The 20,448-nt window shown below is 35.2% G+C and overlaps 1 protein-coding gene across 3 annotated transcripts in view; it reads right to left on the minus strand.

The window, feature by feature from the left end:
- Positions 1–11,298: 11,298 nt before the first annotated feature.
- MCEE (methylmalonyl-CoA epimerase) overlaps positions 11,299–20,448 on the minus strand; it is a 28,244-nt gene continuing 19,094 nt past the window's right edge. For all 3 annotated transcript variants that reach the window (XR_011424445.1, XR_011424450.1, XM_014733942.3), the window contains one exon: positions 11,299–11,709. Coding sequence is in view for 1 of the 3 variants with exons in the window: in XM_014733942.3 (XP_014589428.1) it covers positions 11,557–11,709 (153 nt within the window). In the remaining 2 variants the exon portion in view is untranslated. The remainder of the gene's footprint in view (positions 11,710–20,448) is intronic.

Below are 20,448 nucleotides of genomic sequence, written 5' to 3' on the forward strand. Positions count from 1 at the left end.
AGGATATGGACAGACATTTTTCCGAAGAAAGTATACAGATGGCCAACAGGCAGATGAAAAGATGTTTAACCTCACTAATTATTTGGACAATGCAAATCAAAACCTTACATTGTCAGGCTATAATTACAAAGATGAAAAATAACAAATGGTGGAGAGGATGTGGAGAAAATGGAATCCTCATACACTGCAGGTGGAAATGTAAAGTGGTGCAGCCACTATGGAAATCAATATGGAGATTTCTCAAAAAACAAAAAATAGAAATACCATATGACCCAGCTATTCCACTACGGGGTATCTATCCAAAGAACTTAAAACCAACAATTGAAAGTAAGTTATGCACTGCTATGTTCATTGCAGCATTATTCACAATAGCCAAGATGTGGAAGGAACCCAAATGCCCATCAATGGATGAATGAATAAAGAAGATGTGGTATATATACAATGCAATACTATTCAGAGATAAAAAAGGGAAAATTGTCCCCTTAACAACATGGATGGACCTCGAGGGTATGACGTTAAGCAAAATAAGCTAGACAGAGAAAGACAAACACAATATGATTTCACTCATGTGTGGAAGATAAACAAACATGTGTACAAAGAGAAGAGATTAGTGGTTACCAGAGGGGAAGGGTATTGGGAGGGGGGTGAAAGGGGTAAAAATTAGCGGTATGTATGGTGACGGGTAAAAATTAGACTATTGGTAGTGAGTATGAGGTAGTCTATATAGAAACAGTATATAATAATGTACTTGTGAAATTACACAATGTTATAAACCAATATGGCCTCAATAAAATAATTGGGGAAAAAAACAGTACGGGGGAAAAAAAGTAGAGTGATGGATATACTCTGCTAACACCAGCCAAACGAAAGCTGGATTAGCTATATTAATTTCAGATAGAGCAGACTTCAGAACAAGGAAAATTATCAGCTATAAAGAGCAGCATTACATGATGATAAAGAGGTCAATTCCCCCAAGAAAATATAACAATCCTTAATGTGTATGCACCTAACAACAGAGTGTCAAAATACATGAGGCAAAAACTGATAGAAATGCAAGGAGAAATAGATGAATCCACTATTATAGTTGGAGATGTGAACACCCCTCTATCAGATATGGAGAAATCCAGCAGGTGAAAAATTAGTAAGACATAGCTGAACTCAACAGCACCATCAATCAAGTGGGTATAATTGAAATCTATAGGTTACTTCATCCAACAACAGCAGAACACACATCCTTCACAAGCTCACATGGAACATACACCAAGATAGATCACATTCTGAGCCATAAAACATATCTTAACAAATTTAAATGAATAGGAATCATGCAATGTATTCTCTGCAACCACAATGGAATTATACTAGAAACCAATAACAGAAAGATAGCTGGAAAGCCTCAAAATACATGGAGATTAAACAACACGCTTCTAAATAACACAAGGTTCAAACAATAAGTCTCAAGAAAAATTTAGAAATATTCTGAACCAAATGAAAATATCATCTATCAAAACTTGTGGGATGTAGCAAAATCAGTGTTTAGAAGGAAATTAATAGCAATGAATGCATAAATTAGAAAAGAATACCTAAAATAAAAAATCTAAGTTTCCACTTTAGGAAACTGGAAAAAGTAAATAAAATCCAAAGTAAGCAGAAGAAAAGAAATAATAAGAATTAGAGCAGAAATCAGTGAAATTGAAAACAGTAAATCAATGGAGAAAATCAACAAAACCAAAAGCTAGTTCTTTGAAAAGATCTACAAAATTGATAAGCCTCTAGCCAGGCTAACTAAGAGGAAAAGAGAGATGAACAAATTACTAATATCAGAAATGAAAGAGGAGACATCACTACGGATCCCCTAGACATTAAAAGGATAGTACAGGAATACTATGACCAACTCTTCACCCACAAATTAGATAACCTAGATGAAAATGGCCAATTTCTTGAATAATACAATCTATAAAAACTCACAAAAGAAATAAATCAATATGAATATCCCTGTATCTATTAAAGAAATTGAATCAATAATTAACCACCTTCTAAAACAGAAAGCACCAGACCTAGGTGAGTTCACTGGTGAATTCTACCAAACATTTAAGGAAGAAGTTATACCAATTCTCTATGGTCTCTTATGGAAGATGAAGCAGAGAGAATATTTCCTAACTCATGCTATGAGGCCAGCATTACCCTAATACAAAAATCAGACAGACATTACAAGAAAACTATTCTTGTGAGCAGAAATGCAAAAATCTTCAACAGTATATTAGCAAATCAAGTCCAAACAATGTATAAAAATAACTGTGCACCATGACCAAGTGGGATATATCCCAGGTATTCAAGGCTGGTTCAACACTCAAAGATTAATTAATATAATCCATCACATCAAAAGGCAAAAGAAGAAAAATCACATAATCATATCAATAGATGCAGAAAAAAGCATTTGACAAAATCCAACACCCATTATGATGGTTAATTTAATGTGTTAACTTGCCTGGCTAAGGCATGCACAGATAGCTGGTAAAACATTATTTCTTGGTGGTGTATGATGGTGTTTCTGGAAGAGATTAGCATTTGAATTGATGAACTGAGTAAAGCTGATCACCCTTCCCAATGTGGGGAGGAATTATCCAATCCTTTGAGGGCCCAAATAGAAAAAAAGTGGAGGAAAGACAAATTCACTCTCTCTGCTTGACCTGAGACATCAATTGTCTACCCTCAGACATCAGTGCTTCTGGTTCTCAAACTTTTAGACTCAGATTGGAACACCATTAGGCCTCCCCAGCCCCAATTCTCAAGAACTTTGGACCTGGACTGAATTATACTACTGTCCTTCCTTTTTCTCCACCTTGCAGACAGAAGCACCCAGTTCTTCTTGGCCTCCATAATCATGTCAGCCAATTCCTATAATAAATCTCCATATGTGTATATCTATCTATCTATCTATCTATCTATCTATCTATCTATCTATCTATCTCCCATTAGTTCTGTTTCTCTGGAGAATCCTGGCTAATACACCCATCCATGACAAAAAAATCTCAGCAAACTAGGAATAGAGAAGTTCCTCACTTTGATTAAAAAATTTACAAAAAACCTACCACTAACATCATATTTAAAGGTTAGAAAGTCAAATCTTTCCTGCTAAGATCAGGAATAAGCAACAATGTCCCTTCTCACCACTCCTTTTCAACATTGTATTGAAAATTCTAGGTAATGCAATTAGTCAAGAAAAGGAAATAAAGTGTATACAGATTGGGTAGGAAGAAATAAAAGTGTCTTTGTTAACAGATGACATAATCATCTATGTAGAAAATAAAAAAGAATTGACAAAAAAATCCTCCTGGAACTACTAAGTGATTATAACAAGGTTACAGAATACAACGTCAATATACAAAAGTCAACTCCCTCACTATATGCCAGAAATGAACAAGTGCAATTTGAAATTAAAAACAGATTACCAGTTACATTAGCATCTCCCAAAATGAAATACTTAGGTATAAATCTAGCAAAATATGTACAAGATCTATATGAAGAAAATTATGAAACTCTGATGACTAGAGGAAATCACTCAAGCTGAGCAGATAAAAGAAAAAAGAATTAAAAAGAACGAGAACAGTCCAAGGGACCTCTGGGACAACATCAAGCAAACTAACATCCGTATTATAGGTGTCCCAAAAGAGAAGAGAGAGATAAATAGTCAGAGCCATCTATTTGAAGAAATAAAAGCTGAAAATTTTCCTAACCTAAGGAAGGAAACAGACATCCAGGTACAGGAAGCACGGAGAGCACTAAATAAGAAAAACCCAAAGAGGCCCACACCTAGACATATTATAATTAAAATGTCAAGAATTAAAGATAAAGAAAGATCCCTAAAAGCTTCAAGAGAAAGGAAACAGTTACATACAAAGGAAACCCCATAAGGCTATCAGCTGCCTTCTCAGTAGAAACATTATGGGCTAGAACGGAGTGCATAATATATTTAAAGTGCTGAAAGAAAAAAAACTGCAGCCAAGAATACTATACCTGGCAAGGTTATCATTCAGAATGGAAGATGAGACAAAGAGTTTCCCAGACAAGCAAAAACTAAAGGAGTTTATCACCAAGAAACTAGTCTTACTGGAAATGCAAGAGGGACTTATTTAAGTGGGAAAGAGAAGGCCACAAATAGGAATAAGAAAATTATTTTTCAAAAAAAACCCTATAAAATCACTGGTAAAGATAAATATATAGCAATGGTAGCAGATCACCACCTATGAAGCTAATATTAAGCTCCAAAGACAAAAATATTAAAATTATCTATTTCCACGACAAGAGGGTAAGGACTATACATGCAAAAAAAGAGGTTAGATATGATATCAAAAACATAAAATGTGGGAGGAGGGGAGTAAAAGAGTAGAGCTTTTGGCAAGGGGTCAAACTAAAGAGACCATCAACTTAATATAGATTGCTATATACATAGGTTATTATATATGAACTTCATGGTAATCACAAACCAGAAACCTATAATAAATACACAAAAATAAGGAGAAAGGAACCTAAACATAATACTAAAGAAAGCCACCAAACCACAAGGGAAGAGAGCAAGAGAAGAAGAAAGGAACAGAGAAGAACTACTAAAACACCCAGAAAAAAAGTAACACAATCATAATAAGTACTTTCTTACCAAAGCTACTTTAAATGTCAATGGACTAAATTCTCCAATCAAAAGGCATAGGGTGGCCGATTGGATAAAAAAAACAAGACCCATATATATGCTGCATACAAGAGACACACTTCAGGCCTAAAGTCACTCACAAACTGAAAATGAAGGGATGAAAAAAGATACCTCAAGCAAATGGCAATGCAAAGAAAGCTGGGATAGCAATACATATCTCAGACAAAATAGACTTTAAAACAAAAACTGTAACAAGAGTAAAGAAGAGCACTACATAATGATAAAGAGAACAATCCAACAAGAGGATAAACACTTGTAAATATCTATGCACCCAACATAGGAGTACCTAACTATATAAAGCAATTATTATGAGACATAAAAGGTGAAATAGATAGCAGCACAATAATAGTAGGAGACTTTAACACTCCACATACAGCAATGGATAGATCAACCAAACAGAAGATCAATAAGGAAACACTGGCCTTAAATGACACTTTAGACCAGATGGATTTAGTAGATATATATGGAACATTCTACCCAAAATCCATAGACTACGTGTTCTTTTCAAATACACAAGGAACATTCTTCAGGATAGATAACATATTAGGCCACAGATCAAGTCTTGATAAATTTAAGAAGATTGAAATAATACTAAGCATCTTTTCTGACCACAACAGTATGAAATTAGAAATGAACTATAGGAAGAAAATCAGAAAAGCCACAAATATGAGAAGATTAAACAAAATGCTACTGAAGAACGATTGGGTCAATGAAGAAATCAAAGGATAAATTAAAAAATACCTGGAAACCAATGAAAATGAAAATACGACATGCCACAATTTATGGGATACAGCAAAAGTGGTTCCAAGAGGGAAGTTTATAGCAATACAGGCCTACCTCAAGAAAGAAGAAAAATCTCAAATAAACAATCTAACAGTGCACCTAAAGAAACTAGAAAAAGAAGAATAAAGCCCAAAATCAGTAGAAGGAAGGAAATAATATGAACCAGAGCAGAAATAAATGAAATAGAGACTTAAAAAATAATAGAAAAATCAGTGAAACAAAGAGCTGGTTCTTTAAAGATAAACAAATTTGACAAACCTTTAGCTAGACTCACCAAGATAAAAGCAGAGAAGGCTCAAATAAATAAAATCAGAAATGAAAGAGGGGAAATTACAATGGCATCTCAGAAATACAAAAGATTAGAGAATACTACAAAAATCTATACAACAAATTGGATAATCTAGAAGAAATGGATAAATTCTTAGAATCATACAACCTTTCAAAACTGAATCGAGAAGAAAGAAAGAATTTGAATAGATCAATCACCAGTAAGGAGATCAAAACAGTAATCAAAAATCTTCCTAAAAATAAAAGTCCAGTACAAGATGGCTTCCCTGGTGAATTTTGCCAGACATTCAAAGCCTCAGTACCTATCCTTCTCAAACTCTTCTAAAGAAGTGAAGAGGAGGGGAAGGTTCCTAACTCGTTCTATGAAGCCAACATTACCCTGATACCAAAACCAAACAAGGACAGCACAAAAAAAAGAAAATTACATGCCAATATCATGATGAACATCAATGCAAAAATCCTCAACAAAATACTAGCAAACTGAATACAACAATACATTTCAAAGATCATACACCACAGTCCAAGTGGGATTTACTCCAGGGATGCAGGGATGGTCCAACATACACAAATCAAGCAACATGATACACCACATTAACAAACTGAAGAATAAAAATCACACGATCATCTCAATAGATGTAGAGAAAGCATTTGACAAGATCCCAAATCCATTTATGATGAAATCTCTAAAAAAAGGGGGTATGGAAGGAAAGTACCTCAACATAATAAAGGCTATATAGGACAAACCCACAGCTAATATCATTCTCAATAGAGAAAACTGAAAGTTACCCCTCTAAGAACAGAAATCAGACACGGATGCCCCCTTTCACCACTTTTATTTAACATAGTATTGGAAGTCCTAGCCGGAGCAATCAGGCAAGAAAAAGAAATAAAAGGGGTCCAAATTGGAAAGGAAGAAGTAAAACTGCCACTATTTGCAGATGACATGATTTTATATATAAAAAACCTAAAGAATCCACCAAAAACTTTTAGAAGTAATAAAAGAATACAGTAAAGTGGCAGGATACAAAATCAACATACAAAAATCAGTTGCGTTTCTATACACTAACAACAAAGTAGCAGATAGAGAAATTAAGACTACAATCCCATTTACAATTGTAACAAAAAGAATAAAATACGTAGGAATAAATTTAACCAAAGAGGTGAGAGATCTGTACACCGAAAAGTATAAAACATTGTTGAAAGAAATTGAAGAAGACACAAAGAAAAGGAAAGATATTCCATGCTCTTGGATTGGAATAATTAACATAAGTTAAATATCCATACTTCCTAAAGCAAGCTACAGATTCAATGTAATCTCTATCAAAGTTCCAACAATATTTTTCACAGAAATAGAACAAAGAATCCTATAATATATATTATATGGAACAATAAAAGACCCTGAATAGCCTAAGGAATCCAGAGAAAAAAAGAACAAAACTGGAGGTATCACTCTCCCTGATTTCAAAATATACTACAAAGCTATAATACTCAAAACAGCGTGGTACTGGCAGAAAAACAGAACACAGATCAATGGAACAGAATTGAGAGCCCAGAAATAAACACACACATCTGTGCACAGCTAATTTTAAACAAATGAGTCAGGAATATACAATTGAGAAAGGAAAGTCTCTTCAGTAAATGGTATTGGGAAAACTGGACAGCCACATGCAAAAGAATGAATGTAGACCAGTATCTTACACCATACACAAAAATTAACTCAAAACGGATTAAAGACTTGAATGTAAGAACTGAAACCATGAAACTTCTAGAAGAAAACATAGACAGTACTCTCTTTGACATCAGTCTTAGCAGCCTATTTTCAAGTACCATGCCTGATCGGGGAAGGAAACAATAAAAAAATATACAAATGGGACTACATCAAACTAAAAAGCTTCTGCACAGCAAAGGAAACCATCAACAAAATGAAAAGACAACCTAATAATTGGGAGAAAGTATTTGCAAATCATATACCTGATAAGGGGTTAAAATGCAAAATATATAAAGAACTTGTACACCTCAACATCAAAAAACTAACAACCCAGTTTAAAAAATGGGCAAAAGATCTGAAGAGACATTTCTCCAAAGAAGATACGTGGATGGTCAACAGGCAGATGAAAAGATGTTCAACATCCCTAATGGTCAGGGAAATGCAAATCAAAACTACACCATCACCTCACATGCATCAGAATGGCTATAAGTAACAAGACAGGAAATAAAAAGTGTTGGAGAGGATGTGGAGAAAAGAGAACTCTCATACACTCCTGGTGGGAGTGCAAACTGGTGCAGCCACTATGGAAAACAGTATGGAGATTCCTCAGAAAATTAAGAATAGAACTACCATATGATCCAGCTATTCCACTGCTCAGTATTTATCCAAAGAACATGAAAACACAAATGTGTAAAGGTAGATGCACCTCTGTGATCATTGCAGGATTATTCACAATAGCCAAGACTCAGAAGCAACCTAGGTGCCCATCAGTGGACAAATGGTTAAAGAAGATGTGATATATATACACAATGGAATACTACTCAGCCATAAAAAGGATGAAATCTGGCCATTTGTGACAATACGGATGGACCTCAAGGGTATTATGCTAAGCGAGAGAAGTCAGATGGAGAAAGTCAACTACTGTATGATCTCACTCATAAATATAAGAAAACAACAACAACAAACACATAGAGACAGGGATTGGATTGGTGGTTACTACAGGGGAATGGGGAAGGGAGGATGGCAAATGTGCATGTGCAGGCACATGTGCATGGGGATGGATGGTAATTTGTCTTTGGGTGGTGAACATGATGTAGTCTACACAGTCATCGAAATATGACAATGTACACCTGAAATTTATATAATGTTAGAGTGACAACAAAAAAAGATGTAATCTCAAAAAAAAGATATAAGTACAGTAATTATTTTGCTTATTTTGCTTTTACTTTACATAAAAGCCACATCAAGCTTTTCAAAAAAATTAGGTAGATGTAGTGGATAATTATTTTTATTTTTTAGTGAAAATTTTTTTCTTAATTTTAAAAACCCCACCAATAAGTTGAACTTGTTATTCATGTTTTAAAATGTCAAATACCTATATTGTACACCCAAAACTAATATAATATTGTATTTCCACTATACTTCAATAAAAAAATAAAAATAAAACTGTATAAAACACTTCTTTTGTCTCTGCTCTGTCAACCATCGTCATCCTTATCTAAGGGTGTTTTTTTTTTCATAGTTGGTGGATAGTTGCTTCTGGCAAACATATCTGTTTGCTAGTTCACATCTGGACAGAGAGAGGCTGACTTTTCCTGGCTGTCACCTAAAAGTGGGAAAGAACATTCCCAGAAGCCTCTAGGAAATCATTCATGCTCTTTCTCCTGATAGAGATTACATGTTGCGAACCCATCATTGGCAGGGGGATGGAATTTAAGTAAAACTTTGGGACTGTACTTTTGGGGGGAAACAAGCATTGATACCTAACAGACTTCTTTTAGGGAGAAAATGGTGAATGGATGCTAAGAGGCTATCAACACCATTTACTACACATACTAGTTTGCTTATATTGCTACCTAATTTTATTCTGCTTATGAAAGCAGAATTTTATTAAATTATCTAGGTATAAATTAAATTCAGAAAGTGAATTTCATTAAAAAGATCATGTATTTTCATTCAGCTGAATGTTTTTACTTCCCTGAGACTTCGTCTTTGACCAATGGGTTATTTGGAAGTGTGCTGTGTAATTTATCAAGTTTTTGGAGATTTTCCTGTTTTGTTATTGATTCCTAGTTTGATTGAGTTATGATCACAAAGCATATTTTATGTTTTTACTTATTTCAAATTTGTTAATGCTGGTTTTATGACCTAAGATATGGTCTATGTTGTTGAACTCTCCATACACATTGAGAATAATGTGTATTCTGTGTTAGTTTATGGTATTGTTCAGTTCTTCAGCATATCTGTTGACTTTTTTTGTCTAGCGGTTTTATACATTACCAAGAGAGGTGTTGAAGTCCCCAACTATAACTCAATTTGTCTATTTTTTCTTTCAGTTCTTTCAATTCTTGCTTCAAGTGTTTTGCAGGTCTTGTTTGGTGCACATATATATATTGTTATGTTTTCTTGTGATCTGACCCTTTTTATCATTATGCAATGTACCTCTTTGTCTCTGGCAATTTCCTTTGTTCTGAAGTCTACTTTGTTTGGTATTAATACAGCCAATCCAGCTTTCTTTGGATTAGTGTTGGCAAGGTATATATATTTTTTATTCTTTTACCTACCAATACCATTATATTTGAAGTGAATTTCTTACAGATAGCATATGGTTAGGTCATGTTTTTCATCCATTCTCCCAAACTGTCTTTTAATTGGTGTGTTTAGACCATTTATATTTAATGTAATTATGATGTTCAGATGTAGGTCTGTCATTTTACTGTTTTCTGTTTTTTCCCCCCTTATCTGTCTTCAAGAGGGCTATTTGGAGCTTCTTTAGTATTCCATTTTGATTTATCTACATTTTTAAGTATACCTCTTTGTATAATATTTTCAGTGGTTACTTTAGGGGTTGCAATATACTTATGCAGTTTATCACAGTCTATAGTATCAACATTGACCTCTTCAAGTGGAATGTAGATATTTAACCACCATTTAAGTCCTTTTATCCTCCTCATGATACACTTGTCTTAAATATTACCTCTATATACTTTGAGAACACCAATGTTATAATTTTGCCTTTTAACTTTTAAACGACAAGTATAACTAGATGCTATAGTTATCTTCCATAACAAGCTCAATGTATACACACCTACTCATTTACTCAACATCCAATCATCCATGAATTTAAGACATTAACCATTTTCCTGTACACTATGCATTCCATACATCCATCCACGATCCTTGAAATTCATCTGACATTTGTTTCTATTATATTTGGGAGTCTGACCAAAAACCTGATATGCCTCTAAGCTCTTTTCTGAGATCTATATTCCTTTCCCTTTCATTTTCAACTCATTCATGTTGTTTTGTAAGTATTTACATTTATTTCACTAAAGTTTTCCCAACTGGACCATAAGCTTTTTGGAAATGGGTTGCTATTCATTTTGTATATTCCTCTAGGACCTGTGGTGGTGTTCTGGCACCTGAGTAATAGATAACTCTACAAATTCACTGCCCTCTCCATGTCCACTGATTAAAACAATAATTCAGCTGTCTATGCACCCACTAGATCATGCACCACGTTTTCCACAAAACTTCCTATTCATACATCTAGCACTATCACCCAAAGCACCTGCCCATGAGGAACTTGTGAACGTGAGTTGTTCCAGAAGAGCAAAAATGTTGAGGTTAAAACTCCTTAAACAGTTTGCTCTAAAAAACTCTCCATAACATCCTTAGAAACCATTTTGTTCCAAACATATGGCCATGCAACTGTCAGCTGTCCTTTCATAATTCCTTTGTGTATCTATCTCACCTCATACATACACACACACACAGATCCTTTCATACAGTCAACACATTACACTCAATTACCTCATTTTGGAACAGAAATAATTTATTTCTATGAATATGATTTTAATAATATTCCCCAAGTATTCAGTAATCAAGGTTTTCTCCAAATCAGGAAAAAAAATCCAAAGTAATTAACGAACATATATATGAATAATTTAAAAAATCTCTTTGTGCAATTTACTTTTTAGCTTTGAAAAGTGATAGAAGCAGTAAAGGACTCAATGCCAAAGTACATTTTGATGAGGCTTTTTCAGCCCAATTAGTTTCTTGCAAATATATATCAAGCTTGCTCCAATTCCACAAGGACACCACCACAGTCTTTAGGATGGAGAAAAATCACTGGTTTTCCATGTGCTCCTATTTTGGCCTCTTCACTTAGACTACGGATCTTCTTTTCCTTCAAATCCATCACAGCTGCTTTTATATCATCCACCTTGAGAAAAAGGAAATAAGTAAGAACACACTTGAAATCATAAAAATACTAAATTATAGTATCTTAAGACTTAGAAGAAACTTCGCAAGCTCATGTGGTCTATCTCCTCTGTCTTTGGACAGACCTATTCTTATTATCATGAAAATAAGCGTCATACTTCCAGAGAAGGAAGAAAAGTTGCTAAATTTTCCTAGGTGAGCAACCACAATGCTTAAGAATTTTCATCATTAGTAAATAAACATTCCTCCTTATAATGTACATAACGTATGCTATACTTTATAACATTTTCTCCTAGCACTACTATTGGTGATATCACACAAATTGTTTTTTTCCTAGGGCCTTGGGTTCCTCATCCATAACAGGGAGATGAGGCCTGTCATATAAATGGGCAAGAGATTAAAATGAGATAACAGATAAGAAGCTCTTGGCACAGTTTATAGTAGGTTCTCAACAAATATGAGTGCTTCCCTGATTCCCAAACTTCCCACTTGCCAAACTACTTGGTTATTTCTTTTGAGATTAAAACTTCATATACACGAAAATCACTATTACTGTCACCAAAATGCTTTTCTCCATTCTAAAAAAAACCCAAACATTTATAACTTTTGCAACTCTCTTCTAAATCATTTTTTTATATTTATTGGCAGTCTAGGAGAAGAGAAAACATATCTCTATATACTTGATGGAAAAATGATTCTCCTCTGTCTTGGAAAGTCATTCACTTAGACTTGGAACCATGTAAAGGTATAACATGAATCCCCACATTCCTAGGCAGTCATAAATCACCCTGGAGTTTAATGATCTAATAGTATTCTAAACATTAAACAAAAAAGCACAGAGAATAACACCCATGTACCCAAATATAGATGTAACAAATGTTCATATTTATACAACCTTATTTTCAAAGAGCCAAGGATATATACTGGATTCTAAAACTGGTCAAACAACTGATGGGGATGTTACTATAAATAAACTATGATTTCTTCAAAGTGTACATTCTACTTGTACATTCCTGATGATGTTTCCTGTTAAACCTGATAGCTATACCAAAGTCATGCCCAGACTATGACCATGGTCATTTCATGCTATCTTGAAATAGCTGGTCTATTCTCATCTTTTTCAGAACAGTAGGATTCTTCCTGACAGCTCACCTTTTTGTATCTGGACATAATGAGTTTCATTCTATTGAATTTGACCTATTTTCCCATTTTCCCAGTTGGTCTAATATCAGTCTTTCCATTTAAAAATAATTTAAAAATTATACAGTACTGAAAATTTAAACATACAAAACCCACTAAGTACCCCTTGACTACCACTAATATCACTTCCCTCTCCAGACATAACTATTGTCCTCGGTTTGACATATGTTCTTCCAAATCTTAAAATATATTTGTAATCCTTGCATATAAGTGTAATAGTAAAGAATTTGGCCTTGTCTAAAGAGATGCCTGGCTTTGACTTCTGGGAGATAATTTATCTAACCTGACAGGAGTGTCTTTTGCTGTTGATTTCTGGGAGATAACTTATGTGACCTGATAGGAGTGTAGCTGACCAAACTGGGTCTTAAAGTAGAGCTGGCCCTGCCCAAGTCTTAGGGTAGGGAATGGCCATGCCAGAAACCATGTGATGCAGGGTAAGAGCTATGAGTTAGATCTGGAGACTGAGTTCAATCGTGGGCAATCAATCAATCAATCAATCGTGCCTAAGTAATAAAGCCCCAATAAAAACTCAAACGTGAAGTTTGTGTGAGCTCCCTTGGGTGGCAATACTTGATGTGTATTGTCACACATCAATGCCAGAATGGTAATGTGCCCTGGGGAAAGTGGAAATTTTGCATTTGGAACCCTCCCAGACTCTGCCCTATGTGTTTCTTCCTTTGGCTAATTTTGATCTGTAGGCTTTCCCTGTAATAAACCATAACCATGAGTATAATAGCTTTCATTGAGTATTCAGTGAGCATTTCTGGAAAATTAGTAAGCATGAGGGTGGTCTTGGAAACCCCATAAATTTGCAGATGGTATCAGAAGTGAGGGTAGTCTTCTAGAGGACCCTAGTGTCCTCTAAACTTGATAGTTGGCTCTAAACTTGACTAATAAGTATATAAATTAAAGTTATATACCTATGATGTCTTCTGTATGTATTGTTTGTATTTGCTTTTTTCGTAATATATCTTAGCAATTTTTCCATGTCAGTAATATAGGTCAACAACTTTTTAACTACTACATAGTGTTCTAAATAACTACTTTATAGAAACACAAAAGGTGACCTAATCATTCCCCTACTAATAAACATTTAGGTTATAAAAAGCTGAACTCTTCTCAATGGTTAGATGCTAAATTGGCCTTCCCTGGTGTTGTCAATTGAACAAAAGAGAGCTTGGTGATTGAGTTCATGGACAAGATTCCACTGACATTTGAGGGTATATGCACATGGCAGGGACTGGTGGAAATAGATTAAAAAACATTAAAGCAAAATTAAAAGATATGGAGGACAGATTGAGACACTCTAACAAAACTTAGCTAAAGAAAAAGAGATAAGATGGAGTAACAGCAGCAATATTTAAAGAGATAAAACTGATAATTTTCCATAATTGAAGACAGACATGAGTCCTCAAATTAAAAGTAGACTTGAGAATGAAGCAGAATAAATAAACCAATAACTATATATATAACAGAGAAACTGAATAACATCAATGATACAGAGAATATCTTAAGGGCTCTCAGGGAAAAAACAACTACCTACAATTGAACTGACAACAAACTCTTAACTAGTAATAACAGAGACCAAAAGAAAAAGGAGTAATGACAAAGTGCTGAAGTAAAATTACCTCAATCTAGAATTTTAAACTAGCTAAATTATCATCTAAGACCCTTGCTTACACACATACCCCTAAATGACAACAAACAGACAAAGGAGATATAACAACCAACTGCAACATATGCACATTATTATATAAGTCAAACACACTATAAAAAGGAAAGTTACATAAGACAAAAAAAAATATTTTGAATATCTACTGGATATTTGACGATATTAAATGATTACCAGATTACCATTAATTTTGTCTGAGGTGTAATTATGATTTTGTGTAAATATGTAACAAATGCTACACACACACACAACTAAAATATTTAGGGATGAAATTACATGATGTTTGGGAATGGCTTCGAATTAACATAGGAAGAGGGAAATGGGATGGAGGGAGTATATATGGAATAAGATTGTCCATGAATGATAACTGTGGAAATTGGGTTTAGGTACATGAGAGTTCATTACATTATTGTTTTTTTCTGTGTGTGTGAGGAAGATTAGCCTGGAGCTAACATCTGTAGCCAATCTTCCTCTTTTTGCTTGAGGAAGACTGTCACTGAGCTAACATCTATGCCAATCTTGCTCTACTTTATATGGGATGCCACCACAGTGTGGCTTGATGAGCGCTGCTGGGTTTACGCCTGGGATCTGAACCTGTGAACCCTGGGCCACCGAAGCAGAGTGCGTGAACTTAACCACTACCCCACCGGGCTGGCCTCAATATTGTCTTTTTTTATGTTCAAAATTTCCTGTAAAAAGAATTAAGGCTAACCACTAAACAAATAGAACTAAATTCTGTAGTCTCTAAAATAATAGAGGGAGAAAGAATGCAAAAAAAAGTTTCCCAACCAAATAGAAGGCAAAAAGAGGGGGAAAAAAACAAAACAAGAAAGGTAAAAAACAAAATATGGTAGAAAATAAGTTCAAATACATTAGTAGTTATAAATGGAGACATTAAAATTATTAATTGTAAAATGACATTATAGGAATGAATATAAAATTTTAAAAATATATTTATTGATTGAAAAAGATATATCTAAACAACAAGAAAATTCAGCTATATGCCCCTTGGAAGAGACATACCTAAGCAAAATCACAAAAAATGAGTAAAGGGATGGAAAAAAGATATATTAGGCAAATATTAACCAAAAGAAAGTTGATATATCAATATTAATATCAGATAAAGCAGAATTTAAGGTAAAATACACTAACAGGATAAAAACAGATTAAACCTAAAAATAAAACAAAATGAACAATCCACCAAGATGATAAAACAAACTCGATTCTGCATGTACCTAACAGTATTGCCTTGAAACATAAAAAGCAAGCCAAACATGCATAGCCCTCATTATCTGACACATCAAGCAGACAAAAGATTATTAAGGATGAAAGACAAGTTCTAATAGTTCTCTGAATATTCTGGATATAAGTCCCTTATCAGACATATGATTTGCAAAAATTATCCCCCATTATGTGGATTGTCTACACAAAAGTTTTTTTTTTTTTTTCCAGGAAGATTAGCCCTGAGCTAACATCTGCTGCCAATCCTCCTCTTTTTGCTGAGGAAGCCTGGCCCTGAGCTAACATTCATGCCCATCTTCCTCTACTTTATATGTGGGATACCTGCCACAGCACGGCTTGCCAAGTGGTGCCATGTCCATACCTGGGATCCGAACTGGCAAACCCTGGGCTGCCGAAGCGCCACATGTGCACTTAACTGCTGTGCCACTGGGCTGGCCCCAAAACAAAAGTTTTTAATTTTGATGAAGCCCAACTTATCAACTTTCTTGTTTATCACTTGTGCTTTTGGTGTCATATCTAAGAAACCATTGCCTAATTCAAGGTTGTGAAAATTTATGCCTATGTTTTCTTCTAAGAGATTTACAGTTTTAGTTCTTACATTTAGGTCTTTGATCCATTTTGAGTTAATTTCTTTATATGGTGTAATTTGGCTTTGGGTTTCTTTTTCTTCTCCCCAAAGTCCCCCAGTACATAGTTGTATATTCTAGTTGTGAGTGCCTCTGGCTGTGCTATGTGGGACGCCGCCTCAGCATGGCCTGACGAGCAGTGCCATTTCTGTGCCCGGGATGTGAACTGGTGAAACCCTGGGCTGCTGAAGTGGAGCGTGCGATCTTAACTACTTGTCCACGGGGCCAGCCCCAGCTTTGGATTTTTCTGAAATGCTGTCTTGACTCAGTTTTGCAGCCCTGGCTAGAGACTGATCAGTTCTCCTTCTTGAGCAACTGATTTAAGTCCACACCCAACCACTTCCCTTATCAGGCTCTCACACTCTGGGGCCAGTACATGCCCATCCTAATTGCCCCAGAGACAAGTACTAGATAACATGGTACAGTTCTTATGCCCTAGAGCCCAGAGAATAATTCAAATTAGCCAATCTAGAGGGAGACTGTGAAACCTAGCTAACCCTACTCCACTTGCCCTACTAAGCTGCACCTTACAGCTCAAGAATGCTGTTACCCTGTCCTCAGGTGAAACCTCATGTGGCCTATATGACAGCCTTCTCTTATTTGGAGCTGTAAGTAACAAAGAGTCTTGCCTTTCATCTATCTGAGTATTACTATGTTGTGTTTGGACATCAAAAGAATCTTTAAATCTTATAAAACATATGGAGTGAGGTAAGAGCTCCAATACATTCTTTTGTACATGTATATCCAGTTGTCCCAATGTCATTTGTTGAAAAGACTATTCTTTCCCCACCGGATGGTCTTGATATCCTTTAAGAAAATCAACTTACTGTAAATATGAGGTTTATGTCTGACTGTTAATTCTACTCCATTGATCTCTATGTCTACCCTTATGCTAGTACCACACCATTTTGATTACTGTAGCATTGTAGTAATTTTTGAAATAGAGAAGTGTGAATCGTTTAATTTTGTTCTTCTCTCTCAAGACTGCTTTGGCTACTTGGGATCCTTTGTGTTTCCATATGAATTTTAGGATTAGTTTGTCCATTTCTGCAAAGATGCCAGTTGAGAAACTGATAGGGATTGCACTGAATCTGTAGATCAATTTAGGAAATATTGCCATCTTAACAATATTCAGTCATCTGATCCATGAACACAGGATAGCTTTCCATTAATTTGAGCCTTCTTTAATTTCTTTCAACAGTGTTTTGTAGTCTTCAGAGTACAATTTTTGCAGTTATCTTGTTAAATTTATTTCTAAGTATTTTATTCTTTTTGAGGCTACTGTAAATGGAATTGCTTTCTTAATTTCATTTTCAGATGTGTCTTGTTTTTTTAATACAGATATATGATCTTTGCATTTCAATGTTTAATCCACTTACATTTAATGTAACATTCACATAGTTGAGTTTGAGTCTATCATCACCATATTTTTTTTTTCTTTTTTTTTTTTCTTTATTTATTTTTTTATTAATGTTATGATAGATTACAAGCTTGTGAGACTTCAGTTGTACATTTTTGTTAGTCATGTTGTGGGTACACCACTTCCCCCTCCGTACCCTCCCCCCACCCCCCCTTTTCCCTGGTAACCACTGATCAGATCTCCTTCTCAATATACTAATTTCCACCTATGAGTGGAGTCATATAGAGATCGTCTTTCTCTGACTGACTTATTTCGCTTAACATAATGCCCTCGAGGTCCATCCACGTTGTTGTGAATGGGCCAATTTCGTCTTTTTTTATGGCTGAGTAGTATTCCATTGTGTATATATACCACATCTTCTTTATCCAGTCATCAGTTTCTGGGCATGTAGGCTGGTTCCACGTCTTGGCTATTGTAAATAATGCTGCGATGAACATAGGGGTGCAACGGACTCTTGAGATATCTGTTATCAGGTTCTTAGGATAGATACCCAGTAATGGGATGGCTGGGTAATAGGGTATTTCTATTTTTAACTTTTTGAGAAATCTCCATACTGTTTTCCATAGTGGCTGTACCAGTTTGCATTCCCACCAACAGTGTATGAGGGTTCCTCTTTCTCCACAACCTCTCCAACATTTGTCGTTCTTGGTTTTGGATGTTTTTGCCAATCTAACGGGGGTAAGGTGATATCTTAGTGTAGTTTTGATTTGCATTTCCCTGATGATTAGCGATGATGAACATCTTTTCATGTGTCTATTGGCCATATTCATATCTTCTTTTGAGAAATGTCTGTTCATGTCCTCTGCCCATTTTTTGATCGGGTTGTTTGTTTTTTTGTTGTTAAGCAGTGTGAGTTCTTTGTATATTATGGAGATTAACCCTTTGTCGGATATGTGGCTTGTAAATATTTTTTCCCAATTAGTGAGCTGTTTTTTTGTTTCAATTCTGTTTTCCCTTGCCTTGAAGAAGCTCTTTAGTCTGATGAAGTCCCATTTGTTTATTCTTTCTATTGTTTCCCTCAACTGAGGAGTTACAGTGTCCGAAAAGATTCTTTTGAAACTGATGTCAAAGAGTGTACTGCCTATATTCTCTTCCAAAAGACTTATTGTCTCAGGCCTAATCTTTAGGTCTTTGATCCATTTTGAGTTTATTTTGGTGTGTGGTGAAAAAGAATGGTCAATTTTCAATCTTTTGCATGTGGCTGTCCAGTTTTCCCAGCACCATTTGTTGAAGAGACTTTCTTTTCTCCATTGTAGGCCCTCTGCTCCTTTGTCGAAGATTAGCTGTCCATAGATGTGTGGTTTTATCTCTGGGCTTTCAATTCTGTTCCATTGATCTGTGGACCTGTTTTTGTACCAGTACCATGCTGTTTTGATCACTGTAGCTTTGTAGTATGTTTTGAAATCGGGGATTGTGATTCCGCCGGCTTTGTTTTTCTTGCTCAGGATTGCTTTAGCAATTCGTGGTCTTTTGTTCCCCCATATGAATTTTAGGATTGTTTGTTCAATTTCTGTGAAGAATGTTCTTGGGATTCTGATTGGGATAGCATTGAATCTGTATATTGCTTTAGGTAGTATGGACATTTTAACTATGTTTATTCTTCCAATCCATGTACAAGGAATGTTTTTCCATCTCTTTATGTCATCGCCTATTTCTTTCAAGAAAGTCTTGTAGTTTTCATTGTATAGATCCTTCACTTCCTTGGTTAAGTTTATCCCAAGGTATTTTATTCTTTTCGTTGCGATTGTGAATGGGATAGAGTTCTTGAGTTCTTTTTCTGTTAGTTTATTGTTAGTGTATAGAAATGCTACTGATTTATGCACGTTAATTTTACACCCTGCTACTTTGCTGTAGTTGTTGATTATTTCTAATAGTTTTTCTGTGGATTCTTTGGGGTTTTCTATGTATAAGATCATGTCGTCTGCAAACAACGAGAGTTTTACTTCTTTGTTACCTATTTGGATTCCTTTTATTTCTTTTTCCTGCCGAATTGCTCTGGCCAGCACCTCCAGTACTATGTTGAATAGGAGTGGTGAAAGTGGGCACCCTTGTCTTGTTCCTGTCCTCAGAGGGATGGCTTTCAGCTTTTGTCCATTGAGTATGATGTTGGCTGTGGGTCTATCATATATGGCCTTTATTATGTTGAGGTACTTTCCTTCTATGCCCATTTTACTGAGGGTTTTTATCATAAATGGGTGTTGGATCTTGTCGAATGCTTTCTCTGCATCTATTGAGATGATCATGTGGTTTTTGTTTTTCATTTTGTTGATGTAGTGTATCACGTTGATTGACTTGCGGATGTTGAACCATCCCTGTGTCCCTGGTATAAATCCCACTTGATCATGGTGTATAATCTTTTTGATGTATTGCTGTAATCGGTTTGCCAAAATTTTGTTGAGGATTTTTGCATCTATGTTCATCAGTGATATCGGCCTGTAGTTCTCCTTCTTTGTGTTGTCCTTGTCAGGTTTGGGGATCAGAGTGATGTTGGCTTCATAGAATGTGTTAGGGAGTTCTCCATCTTTCTCAATTTTCTGGAACAGTTTGAGGAGAACAGGTATTAAGTCTTTTTTGAATGTT

The sequence above is a fragment of the Equus caballus genome, chromosome 1, assembly GCF_041296265.1.
Source record: "Equus caballus isolate H_3958 breed thoroughbred chromosome 1, TB-T2T, whole genome shotgun sequence".
Lineage (NCBI taxonomy): Eukaryota > Metazoa > Chordata > Mammalia > Perissodactyla > Equidae > Equus > Equus caballus.